A 25,584-nucleotide genomic window follows, 5' to 3' on the forward strand; every position below is an offset into this window, starting at 1 on the left:
ATTTAGGAACACCTGAAGTCTGTTGCAACAGTGCAACACCCTGTATACATATGGATTATCCACCAAAATGGTAATGTTACTATGTACCTACAAGACTTTAGGAGCACCCTGTATATAGATTATCTACCGAAAATGAAGGTAATAGTAGCAACTATCAAGGCATTCTTTTTGTTCACTGATGATTTTTCAATGAAGGAACACTCTAATAACCTAATCCAATTTAGCCTGTTGGTAATATACATAGAATAGGTAGGTAGGTAGGTAGATGTTGGAATTAGGTTCATTATCCAAATATCTATCCATATTATCCATATGTACTGAAGGTAGGTACTCTCGTTTTTCTTTTCGTAGGTATTAAGGAGCGCGGTAGCGCTCCGCCCCGCCAAGTCAAGAAAGTTTGACCGCGCTACTAGAGATATTATACGCGACAAGGAAAGTAGCCGTTTTCAGGTAGTTGTAGACAGACAACTAACAACTACAAATGATGGAAGAAAAGGTATTGCGTGTGTGTGTTGGGGCATGAAAGTAGACCATATCACTATATCAGTCTACTGAACGTTCATTTTCGATAGATAAGTAGATTTCATGACCACTGGACATTATGCGTGAGTGACCATCGCTATTTTACATAAAAGCCCACTCTGCGGCTAGGTGTAGGGGCAAGCAGTCCTAAAGGAAGGGTTAAACTTCTATCTATACGAATCTATTAACCTTCTGCTCGCTATTGCTCGAAAACTGGTTTATGATTTGGTGGACTATTGCTCGAAAACTGGTTTATGATTTGGTGGAGATTTTGTAAATATTTAAATAGTGATAGTGTATGAATTGTATGATGTTGTTGGTTGTGAAATATGGTCGAGTGGTAAAAAAGAAATGACGGACTCTCGCCCGGAAAGTACTGGGTGTGAAAGTTATGATGAAACAAACAATCGAAAAAAAACTGGCCATTTGTTTCAATCTTCTCATTTCATCTCATCTTTCAATCTATGGTGCATTCTACACATCATCTTGATTTCCATGTTCCAATTCCAAATTGAACGCTTGTTTTGTTTTTATTTATTTATTTGTTTTATTTACATCGTTGAAAAGATGGTCTACATTCGTATTGGTCGATAGAGTAGGTAGTTTGTGTTACCGTCTAATCAATTAACCTAGGTATTACTAGAATACTAGTTCATGTACATGAGGTCAACAATTCAGCTCTGCCAGCCTATTTAGCTCGGAACGTGTCTGTCTTCGATAGGTTGCAGGATCGAGTCCCGCCCGGGGCACACTTTATGCTAAACAGATATATGGTTAGTTCTGGGAGCGATGGGCTTTTTCCTATCCTTTCGCTCTTCGGGACGATAAAACCTCTGTTGTTACAGTTTTACCCGCTCTCGTTTGACTTGTACATCTCGAAAAAAAAAAAAAAAAAAAAAAAAATCTCATTTTCACGTCACAGTTTCTCCATCAATTTCATTTTCTTTATTAATATTATTATTATCATTATTATTATTTAATTTTTCAATTAATTAATTTCCTCTATGATGTCATTCATAGCAGACATAGGACATGCGTGTGTTGATGACACATCAATGGTATATCGATAGCGAAATACCGATGGATCAGCCGTACTCAGCCTGCGGGCCACATGTGGACCGCCAAGCTTTTCAGTGCGGCCCTGGGCAGCTTAAATATTGCTTCAAATGTGTACGACCAAGTAAAATTACCACGGATACAGTCAGAGTCACAAACTGTGGATGGTGCCCGATTTGGGGTCTTCAGCTCTCAAGAGGGACCCTTAAGGTAGAAACAGACTAGCATCACGTCACGTGAGCTCATGGGAAGTCAGAAAGATAATACGTATTGCTCACGTCACGTGACGTGATAGTAGTATGGCTGTCCTGAACGAAATTACCTACAATATTATGGGAAAACTTTCAACTATATCTTTCTAACTCCTCATGAGCACACGTGACATGACGTGACGTGATGGTAGTGTGTTTCTAGTTTCTACCTTTAGAGGCGTATTTTTACTTTCTATTACCAAAGTATAGCGAAACTATACTGTAGTAGGTAATGAGAAAGTATTGCAATCGGTCCAAATATTCAAAATCGGGAAATGAGTGGAAATATCCGTTTTGGGATCCCCTGATTCCCAAAAAGTAGTATTTGGCCCATAGTCTGCGGCCCGCATGAAGATTAAAACAATTGATGTGCTCAGTGGTATTAGAACAATCAGTAATAGTGATTGAAATAATACTAAATAAGTTGAGTATTGCTACCATAAACGATAGATAGATGCCCCAAGAGCCTAAAATTTCTACTGTCATATCGTCCTGTCAATTACAATGAAAATTTTGGTATGTCACACTCAGGCTATTTGAATCGTACATCGGGAACAAAGAACTGAAGTAATTGGATGTAATAATATTTTTATTACCAATCAGTATCCGAGGCATCTTCATCAATAGAAGAAAATGTGTAGGGCAGCGTGGGGTAAGACATGTGAGGAGTTATGTGAAAGTTTGGGTTACTGTGCCGAAATCGTCTACCTCCGTGTCGGAATTTTACAGAAGCAGGATTAGAAAAATAATTTTACCAGCCTAGTTAGCTTGGAAAGTAGCGTCTGTCTTGTAAGCGTTAGTAGCTGGTTCGATTCCCGCCCGCTGCAGATTTTATCCTGAACAGATAAGGTTATTTCTGGGGCCGCCGGACGGCTGGCTTTCTCCTATCCTGTCTTCCTTCTCTCTTCGATTTCGGGACGATAAGACCTTAGTAGTTACAAGTTCCCTCTATCAAACCTCTTGGAAAAAATTAATATTTTTTAAATAAAATGGTGTAACTACTAAAGAAATGGGCGATACTGTTAATAGCTACCGCCATACTTAAGGGTAGATTTTTGTAGTATTTGCTCTGGGCAACTACCTAACTGGCCATTTTTATAATTTATTTATTTCCCTTTTATGCAATCTATTTTTTGAATTAACTCCAACTTTATTTATTATTATTACTTTTTTTTTTCTTTAATCGTTCACAATGATGATTCATTTTCATTAGTTGACTGATTCTAATCGATATCAACGTTCAGTCCTCGTCCATAATATCTTTAGTAATAAAAATCCCGAATCACACCAGTCCATAGGGTCAATGGGCAATAGGTAGGTACCTGAAAAATTTGCCCCACTTTACCCGAAAATCCATACAGCTGAAGATAGATCACAATAGGAAAATGTATATTAGGCCAGTTGTGTACAGTTATATTCCATACCTCACATAGACAGGTGATATACATAAAAAATGAAAGTTCCTACGTGATTGGTACATATTTTATACAGGGTGTTTAGAAAATGAGATGACTCTCTCTAAAATGGTCCATATTGTTCAGGTCCTTGGGTTGAATACTTTGCCATTTACTATGCAATATTGAACTATTAAAATGCGTAAGATCTGGTCTAGAGTTTTGCGGTAAATGGACTTTTTAGTCTCATTTGAGAAGGGTAAAGAATTTTATTTAGGTATTATCTATATATTTTATTCTATGCCTCGAAGATTTATAATATGTCTTGTATTAAATAAAAAAGTCTTTGGCAATTTGGTACCTACTTTGTCCTTGAGTTTGGATCAGATCTGGGACTGGACTTTGAATTTCTTCATTTTTTATCACTTTTCCTTCTTTCCTTTCCCTAGAATTTCAACATTTCCAGCCTATATGGTACATTTCTTTTCTGCTCAAAATGTTTGCCAACTTTGGCCAAAATTTGGACTAATTGTCCGTTAGCTATCGCAGAATTGGAATGTCAAAAGTGGTGAATGCAAAATTGTGGACTTGAAATTACTTACTTTCAATTCGATCATTCTGTTCAACTAAAAGGAAAGGATTACGAAAATAAAAGCACAAAAAAAGAAAAGAGTTAAAGTATACCTACCTATAAAGCTTTAAAGTGAAAGTAAAAGAATAGAAATGGAAAGAATAATAATAAAATTATGAAGGCTAATCGACAAGATCGTAGGTATCTAAATAAAAATAATGAAAACAACACAAGAAAAGCACGTTGAATGAAAATCGTGAGAAGCAGGGTCGGACTAACAATTAAAGCCCGAAGTTGTAAATTGTTAGGGGGGGAAAACTGCGTAAACAGTAGACCTAGAAAGTTAGTTCAGTTAAAAAACGCGTCCCCAATTTTTTTCTGGGACAAAAACGGAAATTCGGGACAAAACGCCCCAAAATGAAAGACTGAACGGGACGCCGGGACACCCCCTGAAATTCGGGACTGTCCCGGCCAATTCGGGACGTTTGGCATCAAGCCTAACTAACACTGATCCCAATGGACTCAGTTAGTTTGGTTACTTCTGCCTCTGTTTAGTTATATTAAAGGGGGGGGGGGAATCTTCTCAGGTAGTAAAAGAAAGACCCAAAGTTGCAAGATTTTCTACTCACCTGTCATCCAAGTTTAATCTACCATACCGTCTAACCAGCTTGTGTCAACCCGCGAGCTCATTTTGCGGCCCGCGAAGGCCCGCCTAAAAAAAATGAACGAAAATCACACCTTCTACGTTTGTGTACCGAAGACGTGAATGTCGATATTCACGCACGTGTGTCAGCTGGAGAATGTCCACAGAAATCGCACTAATGTCATCATAAGGTAAGTTTTCATACTAAAATAAAATTATATTATAATTACATTACACCAGGCCACCCCCCCCCCCGTGAGTTGAGTTTTTGCGGCCCGCCAACTCTCTACCTTGGTCTCTTGCGGCCCTCGGGTGCCCTAGGGTTGAACAACCCTGGTCTAACCAATTTTGAAAGGATCAAATCAAATGTTTACTTTATTTGGTGTACATGAATTTCAAAACTGTTAGACACAGGTCAATTACAGTAAAATTACAGTGTTGTTTGGGCTAGCTCTACAAGTTTCACCAAAATTGCGGGGCCTAGCTCAACATCTCAACAACTCTCACCAAATTTTGCTTGGCCCTTGGTTTCACAAGTTAAATACTCATCACCAAATTTGAAGGGATTCGCTCACCAAATTGGCGGGGGGCCCAACCCAAGAACTTGAAAGGAATTCGTCTAAAATCCAAAGCAATAATAATTTATTTTCACTTGAATGTTCGAGATACTTTTTCAATGTTCTTAGCTCCTGACTGAAGCTTGGAGTTGTCCCGTCCCTGCCTCCAGAACACAGGGCGAGAAGTACTATTGACACTGAGTACGACTCATACCACAGACCAATATACGCAGTCATATGGAACAATTTACTTTCCGAGTTCGTGCTGTAAACAACCAAAACCAGAAGAAAAAAATAACCAAGTGTGTCCTCCGATAAATGAAACAATACGATCATTTTCCCCTGGGAATAATTAATTTTTTTGCAAGTTTTTGATTTTTTTTGTGAATGGTTCGTGCAATTACTGGATAATTTTGCGAATTTTTAGACATAACTGTGATTAATTCATTTAATTTTATGTGAATTTATGTAAAATTTAAGGCATTGTTTCTTTAGAAATACGGTCGTTTTTCTGGAGTGAATTGTGATTTTCGTTGATGAAGAGATATTAAAAGGATGACGTTAGAAGAATGGATGGTGACTAGAAATCTGCATTCGTGGAAAGAAAGATCTCTTGGAATTTAAATTTATTGATTCTTTTTATTGATAATTTTTCAATAACTTCTTTTGACTTAAATATAGTATTTTTCTTCAATTGTAATTAAACATTTTCCTAAATACCTTTTCTGTGTTTCTAACTTTCTAATGCATTTAATATGTTTCAAAAGATAGCCATCTGCGATTATGTTTCCAAGCCTTTGTCAACTTTGCCGAAGCCCAAACTTCCTTCTAATTACAAAATTTTAAACTCCGTTGTTTTTTAAACGTCAATGGATTCAAGAACTAACCAGTGTCACTTAATCGATCGAGCAATTTCTAATCTGCAACAATTACGAATGGTATAGACCAAAGTAAAATGTGTTTTCTATTTAACAACGTAAATTTTCTGTTCCTTCTACTGTTTATAATTAACGTTAAAAGTGACGACAGGGTGGTTCATGTGGAATACGAGAGCGGGGGATTTAGTTCTTCAAATACTGACTTCACTGAGGGGACCAATTTTCGTGCTCTTCAAAGTTTGAACCACACGTCTTCGGTAAAGCCAAGGAGAGGTTCATCTCGTACTACTTCGAGTGACTTGTTTGAAAATGAAGAAACCTCTTTAATTACTGGACTAAAATATAGTGCAGTCAAAGGAGATAGTCATTCGAGTGTTAATAACCAAACTAGTGACAAATTTAATTCCAACAACGAGAGTGGTGTCTTCAGAAATGTTGATCAGAAATCTAATGACAGGAGCAACTCACTAGCGACTGTTAACAAAGTGGATTCTCGAGATATTCACAACAAAAACAGTTCCAATGAATTGTATTACGAAATTCTGCAAACCAAACCAAACTCGACCATTTGGTCGAAATTTGAATTCCTCATCAAACCTTTCGTGGACAAAAGTAGCATTGAGGAATCCAACGGAATTATCTTTAGCAAACGAAAAAACCTGACGTTACCAAACAACTCTTCACTAAGCTCTAATAAAGATAAATCAAACGGTGAAAATATAAATCAGATAAATTCGAGTAATAATGGTTCAATTGAGAACAAAATATTGTTGAGGACAGAAAGGAACACGTCCCATAATGTAAATATCACAGACAGACATTTCAATAGCAACAAATTTAGTCAGGACGCGTGGACTCAAGTATCCACTTTAGAATCTAATAAAGACCAAGTAGACCGGTTCAAATATGCGTCCAGTGGTAGCCAAAATACTGACAGCCATAAACCCCTTACAAAACCAACTGAAAGTTCAAACAGTCAGAATCTCCAGGTTGATGGTTTCAATAGTCTGAAAAGACACACTTTGGCTACTTTGTATAACAAACCTGAAGAGAACACCCATCCGACAAGTGCATACTCCAACATATATTCCGTGAAATATAGTGGCACGAGTCCAAGCTACTTTACAACACCAACTAGCATCTCTTCAAATTCACCAACTGTTACGTCGAGTTCTCTCACAACTTTGTCCAACTTACAAAAACCTTTTGGAACAACCAGTTCAAGCAGCGCCAAGGATCATTTCGGTTCCAACTATCAAACAGTAAGTACAAAACTTCCAAACGAAAATCAAAAACAAATCGCCTATGGACAGGGTCAAGTGGTATCCACCACGCACAAGAGTTGGATAAATCAGAACAAGCATGATCTGAAAGCGACCAATGACTATTACAGCGCCATCATAACAGCAGCGGACGCTATCAAAAACAAACACAAACCTGTCAGCTCTACAGAGACAGTCCTGTTCCCTTACTACGACGATGAGTTAGTAACACCTGTCCTCATATCGAGCACTAAGAAACCCATGACACTCTCCTCAACAACTAAGAAGCCTCTCTTCTCATCCAGCACGAAGAAACCGTTCAGCCCCATCATAACACTCACTAAGAAACCGGACTACCAATATCAAACAGAAGTGGAACCTGAGGATGATGAAGAGGAAGAAGAAGCTCCTGAACAGGAAGAGGCTGAATATGAAGAGACAACAACACAGGTCGTAACGACAAAGAAACCGTTCAAGCCGCTGTTTATATCAAGCACCGCTCAACCTGTCTTTACCAAACGACCATACGTCATCCGCCCCGTTATCAATGTCATCAGTCAACCTCTCACGACAACCGGACGACCAGCGCTGCTCACACACAAACCGTCCACAACCACAACACAAGCACCAACCACGGAGAAGCAACTCACCACAGCGCTAACCAGCGCATCAACCGGTGAGACGGATGAAAGTGATGACGAAGATGATGATGAAGATGATAGTGATGCAAGTGAAGAACGCAAGAGACGACGCAAGCGCCCTCAAGCATACATTTCCCCCTATCCTATCGTACACAGCATATCCTCACAAGCACCTTACCTCGTGTATCAACAACCACTACCTCAGATAGACGACAACGGGCTTGATAAGGATACTAGTGAAGGCAGTGATGATGATGAAGATGACGATGATGATTTCTTCATCAATCCCCTGGCAGATGATGATGAGGATGAAGATGATGAGATTGTGGAAGAAACGGTGGAAGTACACAAGTCACCCCATGGACATATCTATGATGGTAAGTTACACATCGTATTATTCATATTACTTTTATCTTGATTCACTTGAGAGGTGTTTCTTTTACCGTGTCTATAGGTTCATGTTCGAGTGTTTGTGGATCTCTTAGAATGCTGCGAGACAATGTACCTATGAAGATTGTTTGAATATACTCAAAGGTTAACAAACACTTCAGCATGAACTTGTTGTAGACCCGGGAATTCTTTTTGAAAGGACATACACACATATTCCTTTTGGATTTTTAGTAAGTAGCTTCTTACCCTGATAAATATTAGATAAGTCGTTTTGTAGTAGGTAATGGAAGAAAACCAGAAATTCAAAATAATTTAGGTGGAACCTACCTCTTAAAAACACGCGCCTGTTTCTCCTTTTCTCACATGGGTTAACTAACCATAATTATTACTAAGTTTTTTTCAAACACCATACCCAATACAATAAGGTATTAAAATTTACACTACTTACCTAAATTTTTCCTTAACCGTAACCAAAATTGGTTTTCCCTAATCTGTCTCATTGTGAAAGTTTGCATGTGCAGAAAGCTATTGATTTTGTCACCAATCAATACGTGGTTTTCAAATCGGTGGTTCAGATTAGACAGTAGAGATTCAATTCAGTGCTGTACACCTTGTCAGGGAAAACTATTAGAAGCACAAAAGTGCAGTCAAGTCTGCAGAAAGAAAGTGGTGAATTACTGCATTTTCATGGATGACAAAATTTCGGACAAACTTGTCAATGTTTTTATTGCATTTTCTATGGATCATCAAACTTTCGGTCAAATTTCTCAATCGATGTTTTTCTTTATTGCATTTTCATGGATCATCAAATTTCCTCCAAATGTGGGTGCAAAAGAAACACTAATAAAAGATTCGATGGGTGATTGTGTGATGAAACCCAATAGTGCGCGAAATTGGAAAGTCCAAAGCAAACGACCCTCCTATCTTTCGGTGAAACAGCTACGAGTATTTCGCTGTTTCAGAAATCATTTGACCGCGTCTTCGGCCTAACGAACTTGAAAACGGATCCATCCGTAACAGAAGTACCTTCAATAACAGAAGTTCCTAATTAGTTTTTAAAATTACTATTGTCTGGTGGATAATTGGTTTTTGATAGCTTGACAATGGGTGCTTGCTTGTCCATGAAGATTTCTTGGCCTATTTCACGAAACTGTCCACCCGTCAATGTGTTGTTTGAATACCGGTGAATCCTGTTATATCAGCAAAGCGATCGCTTTTCGACTCATGACTACAGACAATGTAGACATTCTTAACTTAACCCATAAGAGCCGAGGCCTACATTAAAGTCACACCAAACTCGACCAAACTCTTTTTACTTTTTCGCTAATATCTCAGTCGCTCCACGTCAGAGTGCATCGGGGATTTGTCTATTCGGTAGAAAACGAAATTTCCTACTATTTTCAATATTATTTCACATATTTACTCAGTACCGATCCAGAGTTAGAAGCGGTTAAATTTCAGCAATATCCAACGATAAAAAAAGTTTGGTTCTTATGGGTTGATTCTGATCACTACCACAAAACGTTTGACCATATTAAACCACAAATTTCAAACCTACTAATCTCGATAACTACTGGTTATCATGGTCAAGTTGATCTGGTGTATTGTCTTCAAAATCTTCAGTCTTGTGGATTAAATTGTTCATATCCGCTAGCTCCTGATTGTTTGGATATGTGAGGTTTGGTTTGACCAAAAAATCAGTCAACCTGTGATATTTATTTTATTTATTTTTTGTGTTACCAACCATGTTAACCAATTAACCATGTATAACATTGTCATAATGTTAGTTATTATCTGTAGGTATACTCCATGTTCACGGCTTTCTGGAAACCGAGTTTTCGGTTGGTTTTGCGATTTTTACTTACGCTTTCTCCCTCATATTCCGCTAAATGAAATTAGATCAAGGAAAAGGAAGAAATAAATTTTGGATTACCTAGGTATCAAAAGTTTGAGCAAATTTCAATTAAACTCAATGTTTCAAGTAAGTCAGTGAAAAAACTCACTTTTTACCCGGGTTTACTACTGTGTCGTATAGCAACTCTGTATCATAGTCTATTAAATACTATTGTTACAGAACGCGTCTAGAGAGAGTATCTAGCTATGTATGTAATATGTATCATGTATTAACTAAGAACGTGAAGCCTCGAGAAGTAAAATCAAAAATGATACTGGTAGCGCAACCTGGTGGAGTTCAGGCGGAACTAGTTACAATCGTGAAACTTGAAATCAGGGCTCTCCAACTTCCTTGTTTATGCGTACCAGATGCTATGTAGAAAGGTACTTCTCGGCCCGCGGGTTGATAACCCCTGTACTAGGATAGAGCGGGTGGGTTCCAGAATGAGAGTTAAGGTATAGGTAGTATAGGTACATAAATAGACAGGTATAATCACAGTATTGTCGAATTTTATAGTCCGTTCTAGAAATGAATTAATGACGTAGGATAATGACGTAGGATTGTCTGGAATTTAGGAGAAATTCTCTAGCACATTCCAGGTGCTTCCTCACTCCCTCGGGGAGCTATAAATTGAGAGTAGGTACCCACCTGTCAGTTAGTCTTGTGTTGGATTTGTGCGAGCGATAAACCCGTGATAGTAAGCGATAAGTCAGTCTTGTTGTGTGCGATTAGAAAGCGATAAGTCAGTCTTAGTGGAAGGGATAGTGTTAGTGTGATATAGTACCGTTGATAGTTGTCGATTAGAAAGCGATTAAGTTACCAGCAGTTAGTCTCTGTTTGCTTGTAAACGGAATATTTGTGAGCGATAAGTCCTGGTTGGTCAGCGATATAGTAAGACGATTAGTACGCGATTAGTACAGTGATAGTCAGTGAGTTTTCCAGTGCGATATCCAAGTGTTTTAGTACGCGCGATAAGTGACAGTGTAAAGTACCTAAGTGAAAGTTAGTGTTAACCGTAATAGAATATCGATCGAACTTTGTGATAAGAGTTGGTACCTTGTAATTATAGCGATTATACCTAGTGACTGTTTACTCTTTGTGAAATAAATAAACTTATTGTACTCTAGATTTAAATAAACGAATTCGCGAGTGTTTTTTACTAGCCCTAATCTTTTACGAACCCGATCACGCCCACGTATACGTAACAATTTGGTGTCGAGAAGTGAGATTAGCGTCTAGTGTTTCGTTTTTCGGTTTTCGTTTATTTGCGAGTTTCGCGAGGTGCGTATCGCACAAACAGTGCTCCCCTCCTTACCTATCGTTGTTTTTATCGAGAGAGCACATTATCTCCTTGAAGGTCGTTTTCTGTGTTGAACTCGTGAACTCGTAGTTTATATTTTGTGCATTGAAATATTTCTATCTGTTTTGTTTCCGAGAATTCCGAGTTTACTTGTTTGTGTTGACCCGGTTAGACTTGTGTGCTACATTTATTCAAAATGGTTATGAAGAAGTTGAATGAATTGACATGCAAGGAGTTAGTTGCCCAGTTGAAATCTCGTGGACTCTCTTCAAGTGGACCTAAGGCTGAGTTGACTGCTAGACTGGAAGAGGCGTTGACAGCGGCGGGTTTGGATCCGAATGAGGGGACTTTTGACGAGCTGTCGGATGGTGGTAAGAAGAGTGAGGAAAGCGAGGAAAAGACAGGTAATGAAAATTTAGCAGCTATGATCTCTTCTTTAGCCGAGTCCATGAAAACGTTCAAGATGCAAACTGCTCAATCAATTCAATCTGTTAATGAGCAACTAGAAAGTACCAGCAAACAGGCGATTGGAATGGTCAACAAACAAACAGCTGACACAACTAATAATCGCATTAATGGAATGGAGAAAACTAATAACCAGTGTAATGGCCTATGATGCTTTTGTGAACGCCATAGCCGATCCCGAGTTGCAATTAGCAGTCCGTCTGGCCGGAAAGAAGACTACAACTGAGGCCCTAGCATATGCCCTTACCTATGAAGCAGCGAAGCAGGCATCCCGCACCGCCCTGCCAGTTCGACGAGTGACATTTTCCGACGAGGCGGCCCACCACTCTACATCAGACCGGCGGAACGAGAAGGATGAAAATCATTGTTGGCATTGTCACACCAGAGGCCATGGCCGGAGAGATTGTAAGAAGAGGAACTACCCTGCGTACTCATTGAAGTGTTGGACCTGCGGCGCCAGAGGTCATATCCAGAGCGATTGTCGAAAGCGTCGCCGCTTCGAGACGTTCCTTTCGCGCCTTCCCCGTGAGCGTCAACCCGATTAAGTTCGAACCTCCTGTGTATGACGGACAGACAGCGTGGTCTATTTTCAAGAGACAATTTGAGGCGGCCTGTGAATGTAACTTATATAGCGCAAAAGAGAAGGTTACTGCCCTGATGTTAGCACTACGTGGACCTGCAGCGGATCTGATCCAGACGCTTTCATTGAATAGTCCAGTGACGTATGACGAGTTGGTACGTGCCCTCGAGCACCAGATACGGACACAGACAACCCTGTGGAGTGTGGGCAAGTTCAACCGTCAAGTTGCCCAGAGAACATTCATGTTCGTAGTGTGCGTGGCAAGTATGACAGCCTGATCATTCGTGGAAAAGTGAACCAACAAGATTGTAACATTCTAATCGACACCGCTGCTGTAAGATCAATATTGAAACGTGACATCCTGGCTGAGACAAACCTGAAGAATCCCGACAAATACACCCTGAAGACAGCAACCGGTGAACAATCACGTGTGTATGGCGAGATCGAAGTGAAGATCCAGCTTGGCAATGTGGAAATGCGCCATACCTTCGTCGTTGCTGACATTGTAGACGACTGTATCCTTGGATTCGACTTCATGATGGATCATGGTGTGTCCATGGACTTCGGTGACTTGACGATGATCATCGGGAATGCGGTAATTCCAATGACTGTGGGAAGCATCGAGTCGTGCAATGCACTGAGAACTGCGGTCAATGAGACCCTTCCCCCTCCATCGGAATTCATCGAGTGTGCCCGTGACCGCGTCGTTCCAGCTAAGTCCAAGTCAACTGTGGAACCGGAGTTGAACCATCGTGTAGTGCGAGCTGCAAAGACATCCAAGGGAGTTGCCAATCAAGACGTGATTCGACCCAAGGAAGAGAACAAGCAAGACGTTCAAGACCGATCCAGAGACAAGCCGAAAGTGTCAAGAGACAGAATGAAGACCGGTAAAGAATGTAAAGATGTATCAGTTGATTCAGTAGGATTTAAGGAAGGTGATCTTGTATGGCTGGGATTAGCGTCTAGAGTTTCGTTTTTCGGTTTTCGTTTATTTGCGAGTTTCGCGAAGTGCGTATCGCACAAACAGTGCTCCCCTTCTTACCTATCGTTGTTTTTATCGAGAGAGCACATTATCTCCTTGAAGGTCGTTTTCTGTGTTGAACTCGTGAACTTGTAGTTTTTTTTTTTGTGTGCATTGAAATATTTCTTTCTGTTTTGTTTCCGAGTTTACGTACCTACTTCTTGTTTTTACGTGTTTGTGTTGACGATAGTATGAACTCTCGAGTAAAGACCTTCCCTTGAGTGATCTTCAGTAATAATAACCGCTAGCCGTAGTAGCACGATGAATGTACCAGTTCTCGGCGGATAACTGAAGTTAAGAAACGTTGTGTGTGGTTTGTTTCTAAACGGGTGACCGTCTAGATTAGTCTAGAATTTCAGCAAAAATACGTACCCATTTTATTATTATACAACTCCGATAATGACCTTAGCTGCCGGCTGCCGTAGCACTTAAAGGACTGCCTCTGACACAAAAAAAGTACTTGATCGTAGGATTAGCTCCGATGGCTGAGGCAGCATTTTTGGGGACCGCTGGCGTAGATTACCTGGATGACCGGCAAATTTCACACAAATACTATCTGCCTACCTCATATGACTCTTTGAATTAGTTTATGACTGAATTAGTTTATGGCAATTTGAATAATTATTCTATGACATTATGAATTCAACTATGACACTGGAAGTTAAGCATCATTATTTTGAAAGTTTCAAACTATCATCTCTGAAGGTTTAGGTGGATCTTCTTTTTCTCTCTCTGAATGAATTAGGTCTCTAATTTAGAGACTAAAACAGTCATGTTCATCGTTGGAACTCAGGTGTAATTAGTGCTCGAGCTCATATCATGCAAATTTGCAAATCATCCCATCTGGTCGTTCTAGCAAGAGATCAACAGAATTAGTACTTAAAGTTTAGATAATCATGCACGTACTACCTAAATACCTACCCTACTATTACCTTGTAGAGTATAGCTATAACTCATAGCCGTCAAACTTTCTTGACTTGGCCGGGCGGAGCGCTTCCATACTTACCCAGAGTGGCGCTGGTTTAGGCTGGCAATCCATTGCCAATAAGTTAACCAGCGTTTACTGTATTCGGACTCGTTTAATATTTGTTCATTTTTGAAGCCGGCATATTGACGCTAAAGGTAGAAACACTACCCTCACATCACGTGAGCTCACGTGATGTGAGGGTAGTGTATCTTGAACGAAATTAGCTACTATACTAGGGAAGAACTTTGAACTACATCTTTCTGACTCCCCATGAGCTCACATGAGTTTACGTGACATGATAGTAGTGTGTTTCTACCTTAATTGACGAGAGTTATCAGCTCGCTGAAAATCTGAACCCACCTTGTTACAAGCCTTATGGACCTACATAATTATTTACACAGGTGTGTACATGTTTTTAGGGGCATAACGTAGAAAAATCTGAATCCTGAAATAACCCAACTTTGAACGCTCCGAATGGAGGAGTTGCAATTGAGAAAATATTATTAATAAAAGGTCGATTCCTACGTAAAAAGTTGTGAAAAATTCAAATCTGAGGTCAAAACTCCGAGAAAGTAACTTTAAAAGGTCGAAAATTTAATTTTCAATTGCCGTTCTATTGAAAAAGGTCAAAGAGTTGTGACGTCAGACTTCACGTAAAAATGCGCAGAAACGCTTGCGCACAAACAAACGATTTCAAAGAGTTGTGACGTCAGACTTCACGTAAAAATGCGCAGAAACGCTTGCGCACAAACAAACGAAGCGGGAGACATCAATTATGACGTCATCGCCTACGGGAGCGTATGTCGTGACGTCAAACTTTACAATTTACCGGTATTTTTTAAATCGATTTATCTCGGTACTATTTTAATTTTGCTCTCTCTCATTTTCTGGTATACCACTGGGTACTACCATGGTATGAGAGGACGTTTGTTTTTTCACTCTTCGTCAGGATATTAGGCTATTCCTCCAATCCAAACTTTGTCTTTCTACATAATGTATGCCTATATCGGTTCCAATTCTGGCTAGTGATACTTGCGTTAGTTCCAATTCTGGCTCGTGCGTACACAGATCATCTTGCCGGTCAATCCGTTAATTCGGCTACCTCTCTGTCAGATTCGGTTACTCTTCTGTCAGTTCTTTCATTTACCTCTTTGTCATCGTGAAAGTGTTCTGTAATGGTCGCGCGATGTGTTAGGTTGTCCGTGTTGGTTTGGTTGTCCATGTTGCTTAGGCTGTCCGTGTTGCTTGGGTTGTCCGCGGTTCAGAAATCTGGCGACTCATTGTTATTGCCGAGTCTGGAATTAGATGAAACATCATCTCTTTACATCAGTTCTCAGAATTTGGTTCTTTTAGTCCTTAGCCAGTATTCCTCTGTGCCTTTGTCCTTTTCGGACGTTACAACGCGTTGGCGATTAACATTGTTTTGTTTGTTTTATTTATTTGTAACAATAATTGATATAGGTATATATGACAAGAAGGTAATAAACATCTTATGAAATAATAAAATATTACAATGGGATCTTTATTTCTAGCTTTACCGAACATCGATAAAGGGTAGTTTATTTAGTCTTGACTTAACAATTCATTTTTCTATACGAAGGATAGGAGATAGAGGAGGAGAACTATCGATAGCACTATCGATAACTATCGATAGTTTTGACTATCGATAACTATCGATAGTTTTGACTTTTCCTGCTATATGACTTTGAAACATCACACAAGTAAGCGTAACTGATCTATTAAACCCTTATTCCCTCTCTTTTCCAGACTACCCGCTCCTGAGTAAGAAGAAAAAGAAAAAGTTCTTCAAAAAGAAAAAGCATGGCCATGGGTTTAAGGTGAAAGACTTCAAGAAGTTGAAGAAATTTATGCTCCCCCTGCTACTCGCCTATAAGTTGAAATTCTTCACAATGGTACCTCTCCTATTAGGGGGACTGGTCCTAATAGTGGGCACGACAGGGTTCGCCGGATTCTTCTTCGCCCTGTTTGCGGTCGGCCTGGGGTTGCGCGGTGGCCATAAATAGGGCCCGTGGCCATAATTTGGACCCGAGGCCATATGTGACATCATTGGAGAGGCGATGGAGGTGAGTTGTGACGTTTTCATCTTGTGTTTTATAAATGTAGACGGTTTGAAGAGACCATTTTCCGATGAAAAATTGTAATTAGGTACAGAAGTCAGGTTACCAAAAAAGTAGGTACTTCGAATAAAAATGTAGGTACCTACATATTATGTCCCCCGTATCTATGTATGTAAGAAAATGTACCATATCTCCGCTACATACCTACATTACCAACTGGTACTGGTAACTAGCTACCTACCCTAGTATCCTCTATTATTTTATTTCTTTATAAGAATGAATCATCATTGATGAAATATTATTTCCAATCAATCACACAAAAATACGAAATATCAATCAAGAATATTGGTAGGCACTTCTTCCGTTTCAATTACCTACAATCCCAACAATATCATCATCAAATAGAGACCTCTGAAATCAAATAAAAAGAAAAACAGTAGGCCTGTACACAACAAAATAATAAAAAATAATAAAATAATGATAAAATAATAATAAAAACATAGGAACCTAAATATGTGAGAACGAAGACAAAATATTGATATATGAAACAAACAGAAAGAAAATCATATTTTTTCCAAGAGATGTAATCATAATGGTTTACATTGTCTCTGATTTGGTGTGTCTAATTGTGTCCAATTAGAGATGGGGAACCGAAAATATTTATATACAGGGTGACCAATCGAGAGTCTCTTCAGGTACAAATTCGTACGAGGAAAGAGGAGAAGTTTGGTTCACATTGTACGGAAATAACTGAAAATGTGAAGTCGAAAACCGAAAACATAGGTAATGTTTCATTTGTTTGATTTAGAACTACTGAGAAAGACGGGCAACCGTTGCGTTGCGTTGATTGCTGATTTTCTCTAGATATTTCTTTTCTAATTTCTGATACAGGTGTCAGCCCAAAGCAATCACCCTAGCTAGGGCTAGGGCTGATCACTATGCGCATAATACGATATAGGTGTACCAGTGGAAATTAAATTTTTAAAACTTTTACAAAACATTCATTTATGAGAAGTAGAATAGGTAATAATTAAAACATTGACAGTCAAAATGTATCTATGTAGGTAAATAACTTCTTCAACATCTAGGTACATATGCACATAACACCTAATGTCCTAATGGCCACAAAAGACCTACTCTCACATCAAATTACCTCTCTGGAAACGTAACATAGTAACATACTATAACTATAACATAGTAACATACTAGGTATATAACTATAACATAGTAAAAGTAAATTTATTACAATATCATAGTAGTAATAATACCCATATACAATAAGAAGAAGAAGAAGAAGAAGAAGAAGAAGAAGAAGAAGAAGAAGAAGAAGAAGAAGAAGAAGAAGAAGAAGAAGTTTGAATAGATGAAATTGTTCAAATGATTCTATCTGGAAAGCAAACATCACAGAGGCAAGAGGGAGTGTTTAGAATAATTCAGTTTAACACTTGACTGCCGGAGTTTATAGAAAGAGGAGAAGAGATCTAGGACCGAAGATAGAAATCTTGTGTCTTGATGACTAAAGAAAACTCTTAAAGAATAGAAACAGTGGATAATCAAAGTTTCCCTTCATTGGTATCCGGATCTGCGTGTTGCTGGCTTTTTCCGGCCCCACTCAGACTGGGTGTGAGTTGTGAGGAGGCGGGTAACTTATCGCTTATCGCTGAATGAAAGGTAAAACCACCGTAACTAAAAACCTTAGCAGTTATAACTGCTAATATGTTTGTAGGCACCTTATCAGTGACGATAGAAACAACTGCTAATATGTAGGCACCTTGTCAGTGACGATAGAAACAACTGCTAATATGTTTGTAGGCACCTTGTCAGTGACGATAGAAACAACTGCTAATATGTAGGCACCTTGTGAGTGACGATAGAAACAACTGCTAATATGTAGGCACCTTGTCAGTGACGATAGAAACAACTGCTAATATGTAGGCACCTTGTCAGTGACGAGAGAAACAACTGCTAATATGTAGGCACCTTGTCAGTGACGAGAGAAACAACTGCTAATATGTAGGCACCTTGTCAGTGACGAGAGAAACAACTGCTAATATGTAGGCACCTTGTCAGTGACGAGAGAAACAACTGCTAATATGTAGGCACCTTGTCAGTGACGAGAGAAACAACTGCTAATATGTAGGCACCTTGTCAGTGACGAGAGAAACAACTGCTAATATGTAGGCACCTTGTCAGTGACGAGAGAAACAACTGCTAATATGTAGGCACCTTGTCAGTGACGAGAGAAACAACTGCTAATATGTAGGCACCTTGTCAGTGACGAGAGAAACAACTGCTAATATGTAGGCACCTTGTCAGTGACGAGAGAAACAACTGCTAATATGTAGGCACCTTGTCAGTGACGAGAGAAACAACTGCTAATATGTAGGCACCTTGTCAGTGACGAGAGAAACAACTGCTAATATGTAGGCACCTTGTCAGTGACGAGAGAAACAACTGCTAATATGTAGGCACCTTGTCAGTGACGAGAGAAACAACTGCTAATATGTAGGCACCTTGTCAGTGACGAGAGAAACAACTGCTAATATGTAGGCACCTTGTCAGTGACGATAGAAACAACTGCTAATATGTAGGCACCTTGTCAGTGACGATAGAAACAACTGCTAATATGTAGGCACCTTGTGAGTGACGATAGAAACAACTGCTAATATGTAGGCACCTTGTGAGTGACGATAGAAACAACTGCTAATATGTAGGCACCTTGTGAGTGACGATAGAAACAACTGCTAATATGTAGGCACCTTGTGAGTGACGATAGAAACAACTGCTAATATGTAGGCACCTTGTGAGTGACGATAGAAACAACTGCTAATATGTAGGCACCTTGTGAGTGACGATAGAAACAACTGCTAATATGTAGGCACCTTGTGAGTGACGATAGAAACAACTGCTAATATGTAGGCACCTTGTGAGTGACGATAGAAACAACTGCTAATATGTAGGCACCTTGTGAGTGACGATAGAAACAACTGCTAATATGTAGGCACCTTGTCAGTGACGATAGAAACAACTGCTAATATGTAGGCACCTCGTCAGTGACGATAGAAACAACTGCTAATATGTAGGCACCTTGTGAGTGACGATAGAAACAACTGCTAATATGTAGGCACCTTGTGAGTGACGATAGAAACAACTGCTAATATGTAGGCACCTTGTGAGTGACGATAGAAACAACTGCTAATATGTAGGCACCTTGTGAGTGACGATAGAAACAACTGCTAATATGTAGGCACCTTGTGAGTGACGATAGAAACAACTGCTAATATGTAGGCACCTTGTGAGTGACGATAGAAACAACTGCTAATATGTAGGCACCTTGTGAGTGACGATAGAAACAACTGCTAATATGTAGGCACCTTGTGAGTGACGATAGAAACAACTGCTAATATGTAGGCACCTTGTGAGTGACGATAGAAACAACTGCTAATATGTAGGCACCTTGTCAGTGACGATAGAAACAACTAAAGGCTTATTTCTAGTTGCTCCGTGCTTGGACGTACTAAACTTGTTCAAATTAAAGAGCACGGTAGCGCTCCGCCCCGCCAAGTCAAAATTTGACCGCGCTACTAAGAGATATTATACGCCACAGAGAAAGTAGCCGTTTTCAGGTAGTTGTAGAGAAATTATCTACACTCTTGAGCAATATTGTTTAGTTGCGCATTCTTTACATTTACACCCCCTAAGCGCAATAGCGCAGTTGCGCCACTGAATTCGCTCACGGTCTGAGTCGATTTGAAGCGCACTCAAGCCCATCGTATGAAACAAGAACGCAGACATCATTATAGTCATTAGATAGGATTACAATCATTCTCTTCATTACGTTTTCTAATTGCAATCCAAATACCTACCTATTATAAATAAAAAATACCTACACACCACTAGTTTGGGTATATTTGAGTCTTTTTCTTCCCTCGCCCTTCCCCGTATTCCGAAGGGGTTGGCATTTTTTGTGAGTCTCTCAATCAGCCCTGGCTAGGATGATTGCTTTGGGCTGACATTATTTAGTTTTGGCTACAACCTTTTACACAATATTTGCTATTTCTTTAATAACAAGGGAAATTTAAGGCTGGTATCTTCCATGTTTAATGTCCTCCAGCAAGACAAAGAGACAAATATGTTAAGAGGCTTTAATAATTAATAATAATATATACTTCCATTAGAACCTTGAAAAAAATCTGAGTGAGTTTCACTGCAAAATGCAAACAGTTCTAAGACTTCATTGAATATTAGAAAATTTCGGACCAATACCCAATAAATAGTCTCCATAATAGGTAGGTACTGGTACTCTTAGGTGTAATCCTTTTGATAGCATGATAGAGAGCTACAAAGGAATGTAGGTCAGAACAAGCCATATGATTGGCCGAACCAACCATATGTGTACCAACATTACTAGCCATAATATATGTGTAATTGTGTACCAACTTTTCCAACCATATGTGTTGATAATCTATGGCCTAATCCGTTCCAGTTAATAAATATACTTGAATAATCTCTATCTCAATAATCTCTCAAATAATAGTCATATGAATAAAGTACCATAATATCCACTTGTCCAATAAAACCGAGGTGTCAAATGTCTATCGATCCAATAGATAAGTTCTCACACTTATACGTTAGTGGTACTTTAGTACCAGTAGGAAATTCTTCATTTCACATTCAGATCTGTATGGATATTTGAATGTATAATATACATATGATTGTATACCTACATATTTCATAGGTAATAGTCTATTTGAATACAGGGTGCATCAGAGTAAGAGATTACCCGTGAAATTCTGTACCGGCTGCCAGAGTGAGGCTGGGAATTGAGATAGTAAACTTTAATTCACGTAATATATTTTGTGTAAATATATCACTTTAGGGTGGGTTGGGGGTAATTTTGAGACAGCATTTTTTTATTATTATTATTATTTTGAGACAGCATTTTTTTTTTTTTTTTTTTTTTTTTAAAAAGGACCTCCCACCTGAAAAAATACACACCCCCCCAAATTTTTTTTTTTTTTTTTTTTTTAATGAACTGACTTCACGACTGGAAAATTGACCACTGCTCCAAAAGAAAGATAGAAACTGGAATGGAAGAAGGATTTGGTTGGGAATGTTGGGATGCTCCTTCTCTCTCTACTTCTTTTCCTCTTTCTCCTTCTTTTTCAAGTCATTATAAGGGCGTGGTTTAACTCTAAAAGAAAGCCTTTTCGGAAAGAAAGCCTACAAAGTTGACCCCCCCCCTTCCCTTCAAATCGTCTACAGAACATCTGATGGTTAAAACCGTTCGCACACTTTTCTGAACCATCCTGTAGATTAGACGAATATGTAGGATGATTTTTCTCCAGATCAAAGATGAGTTTTTCCCATCACGTTTCTGTGATACCTACTACAAATACTTCTATACAAAATAGATACAACTATTACACAGATATAGATACCTATACTTCCATAATGTAAATAGATTTATATAAAAGTGTACATAATATCGATACAAGTACATAGATATAGCTCATACATACGTTCATTATCAAATTAACATCCCAACCAAATCCTGTTCTTCATTGATGAGAAATTAATTTGTCATACTTTCGATATTAATAAGAGTGACGAAATATGAAACTCAAATGTAGAGCATCCTATTTCCAAGTCTCTAGCTCTTAGCGTTCTCGAGATATTTTGTTTACAGACAGACAGATACACAGACACACACACACACACACACACACACACACACACACACACACACACACACACACACCGACACACACACACACACACACACACACACACACACACACACACACACACACACACACACACACACACACACACACACACACACACACACACACACACACACACACACACACACACACACACACACACACACACACACACACACACACACACACACACACACACACACACACACACACACACACACACACACACACACACACACACACACACACACACACACACACACACACACACACACACACACACACACACACACACACACACACACACACACACACACACACACACACACACACACACACACACACACACACACACACACACACACACACACACACACACACACACACACACACACACACACACACACACACACACACACACACACACACACACACACACACACACACACACACACACACACACACACACACACACACACACACACACACACACACACACACACACACACACACACACACACACACACACACACACACACACACACACACACACACACACACACACACACACACACACACACACACACACACACACACACACACACACACACACACACACACACACACACACACACACACACACACACACACACACACACACACACACACACACACACACACACACACACACACACACACACACACACACACACACACACACACACACACACACACACACACACACACACACACACACACACACACACACACACACACACACACACACACACACACACACACACACACACACACACACACACACACACACACACACACACACACACACACACACACACACACACACACACACACACACACACACACACACACACACACACACACACACACACACACACACACACACACACACACACACACACACACACACACACACACACACACACACACACACACACACACACACACACACACACACACACACACACACACACACACACACACACACACACACACACACACACACACACACACACACACACACACACACACACACACACACACACACACACACACACACACACACACACACACACACACACACACACACACACACACACACACACACACACACACACACACACACACACACACACACACACACACACACACACACACACACACACACACACACACACACACACACACACACACACACACACACACACACACACACACACACACACACACACACACACACACACACACACACACACACACACACACACACACACACACACACACACACACACACACACACACACACACACACACACACACACACACACACACACACACACACACACACACACACACACACACACACACACACACACACACACACACACACACACACACACACACACACACACACACACACACACACACACACACACACACACACACACACACACACACACACACACACACACACACACACACACACACACACACACACACACACACACACACACACACACACACACACACACACACACACACACACACACACACACACACACACACACACACACACACACACACACACACACACACACACACACACACACACACACACACACACACACACACACACACACACACACACACACACACACACACACACACACACACACACACACACACACACACACACACACACACACACACACACACACACACACACACACACACACACACACACACACACACACACACACACACACACACACACACACACACACACACACACACACACACACACACACACACACACACACACACACACACACACACACACACACACACACACACACACACACACACACACACACACACACACACACACACACACACACACACACACACACACACACACACACACACACACACACACACACACACACACACACACACACACACACACACACACACACACACACACACACACACACACACACACACACACACACACACACACACACACACACACACACACACACACACACACACACACACACACACACACACACACACACACACACACACACACACACACACACACACACACACACACACACACACACACACACACACACACACACACACACACACACACACACACACACACACACACACACACACACACACACACACACACACACACACACACACACACACACACACACACACACACACACACACACACACACACACACACACACACACACACACACACACACACACACACACACACACACACACACAAATTTCAAGTCTCTAGCTCTTACCGTTCTCGAGATATTTTGTTTACAGACAGACAGACAGACAGACACACACACACAGACCAATGGCTGAAACTTTGGATTTAGGCTCTAGGGACCTCAAAACGTGTTTTGGCACTAAAAAGTCTAAAAACTGACCATCGAAAATTTGACCCGATTACATTACTTTCCTTCCTATAGGATAAGGAAAGTAAAAATAGTTCCTATCTACCTACCTGCAAATAGCTAAACTAAACTAAATAAACTGTAATAACAAATACCTATAGAGGTAACTTGTAGGTATAATAATTAGAAAAAAAATAGTTTGTACCGAACATTGATATCCGAAAAAGTAAGAGTGTAGTAATGTTTAGGTATATCTAATTATTTTGAAGAAAACTCCCGTATGTTGCGAAGAGAAATAGTTACCAGACACCGAAATACCTACAGGGTAACTAATAACTACTAAAAAAGAGTAAGGGAAAATCGTATGTACCAAACTTTGTTCATTACCTATGTACCAAAACCAAACTCGTTGGTAGGTACATAGCTAATTTATTGCAGAGCTGTTAAGTAAAGACTTCGAACTGTGACTTTGGCACATCCACCAATTTTGTAACAAAAAACTACCTACCCTTCCTATGATTTCAGATTACCCTCTTGGAGTGGTGGTGTGAACGTCAAAAGCCATCTGTTTTCATTTGATGATTCAAACTCAAAATTACTGACGGAGAAAATCTGCTAAATCTTCCGAAGATTATGTATTTCTTTTAGGCCAGCCAATCACTGTCAGGTAGACCTGACAGGTACGCCTGAAAAGATCCGCTTGTGAGGTCTACCTAATACCTGATGAGCACACACACCAGGTAGACCTGACAGGCGGACCTGATCATGTGTACCTGTCAGGTCTGCCTGATACTGAGTGGCTTGCCTTAGGAAACGGTTTCCTTCTAGAAACTGAACACTTCGATCGTTGAGAACTTCCAATGGTTTAGTACAGGCGCTACCACGCCACCTAGTGGTTACTTATTCATGTCTTTTCTTTT

General features: G+C 40.0%; 1 protein-coding gene across 1 annotated transcript; it reads left to right on the plus strand.

The window, feature by feature from the left end:
- The first annotated feature begins 5,489 nt into the window (after positions 1–5,489).
- On the plus strand, positions 5,490–25,584 carry LOC103508116 (GATA zinc finger domain-containing protein 14). The gene is made up of 3 exons (XM_026822813.1): positions 5,490–8,152; positions 16,160–16,476; positions 25,190–25,584. Exons 1-2 carry the CDS (start codon positions 5,950–5,952, stop codon positions 16,414–16,416), a joined length of 2,460 nt encoding a protein of 819 aa, XP_026678614.1. The 5' UTR covers positions 5,490–5,949; the 3' UTR covers positions 16,417–16,476; positions 25,190–25,584.

This window comes from Diaphorina citri, unplaced genomic scaffold (assembly GCF_000475195.1).
Source record: "Diaphorina citri unplaced genomic scaffold, Diaci psyllid genome assembly version 1.1 scaffold368, whole genome shotgun sequence".
NCBI classification, from domain to species: Eukaryota; Metazoa; Arthropoda; class Insecta; order Hemiptera; family Psyllidae; genus Diaphorina; species Diaphorina citri.

What these genes read in the sequence shown, in the direction of transcription:
- LOC103508116 (XM_026822813.1), top strand. Translation starts at nt 5,950, where the DNA reads ATGTGTTTTCTATTTAACAACGTAAATTTTCTGTTCCTTCTACTGTTT. An exon ending in CCATGGACATATCTATGATG is followed by an intron (nt 8,153 to 16,159) that starts GTAAGTTACACA and finishes TCTCTTTTCCAG; the next exon opens with ACTACCCGCTCCTGAGTAAG.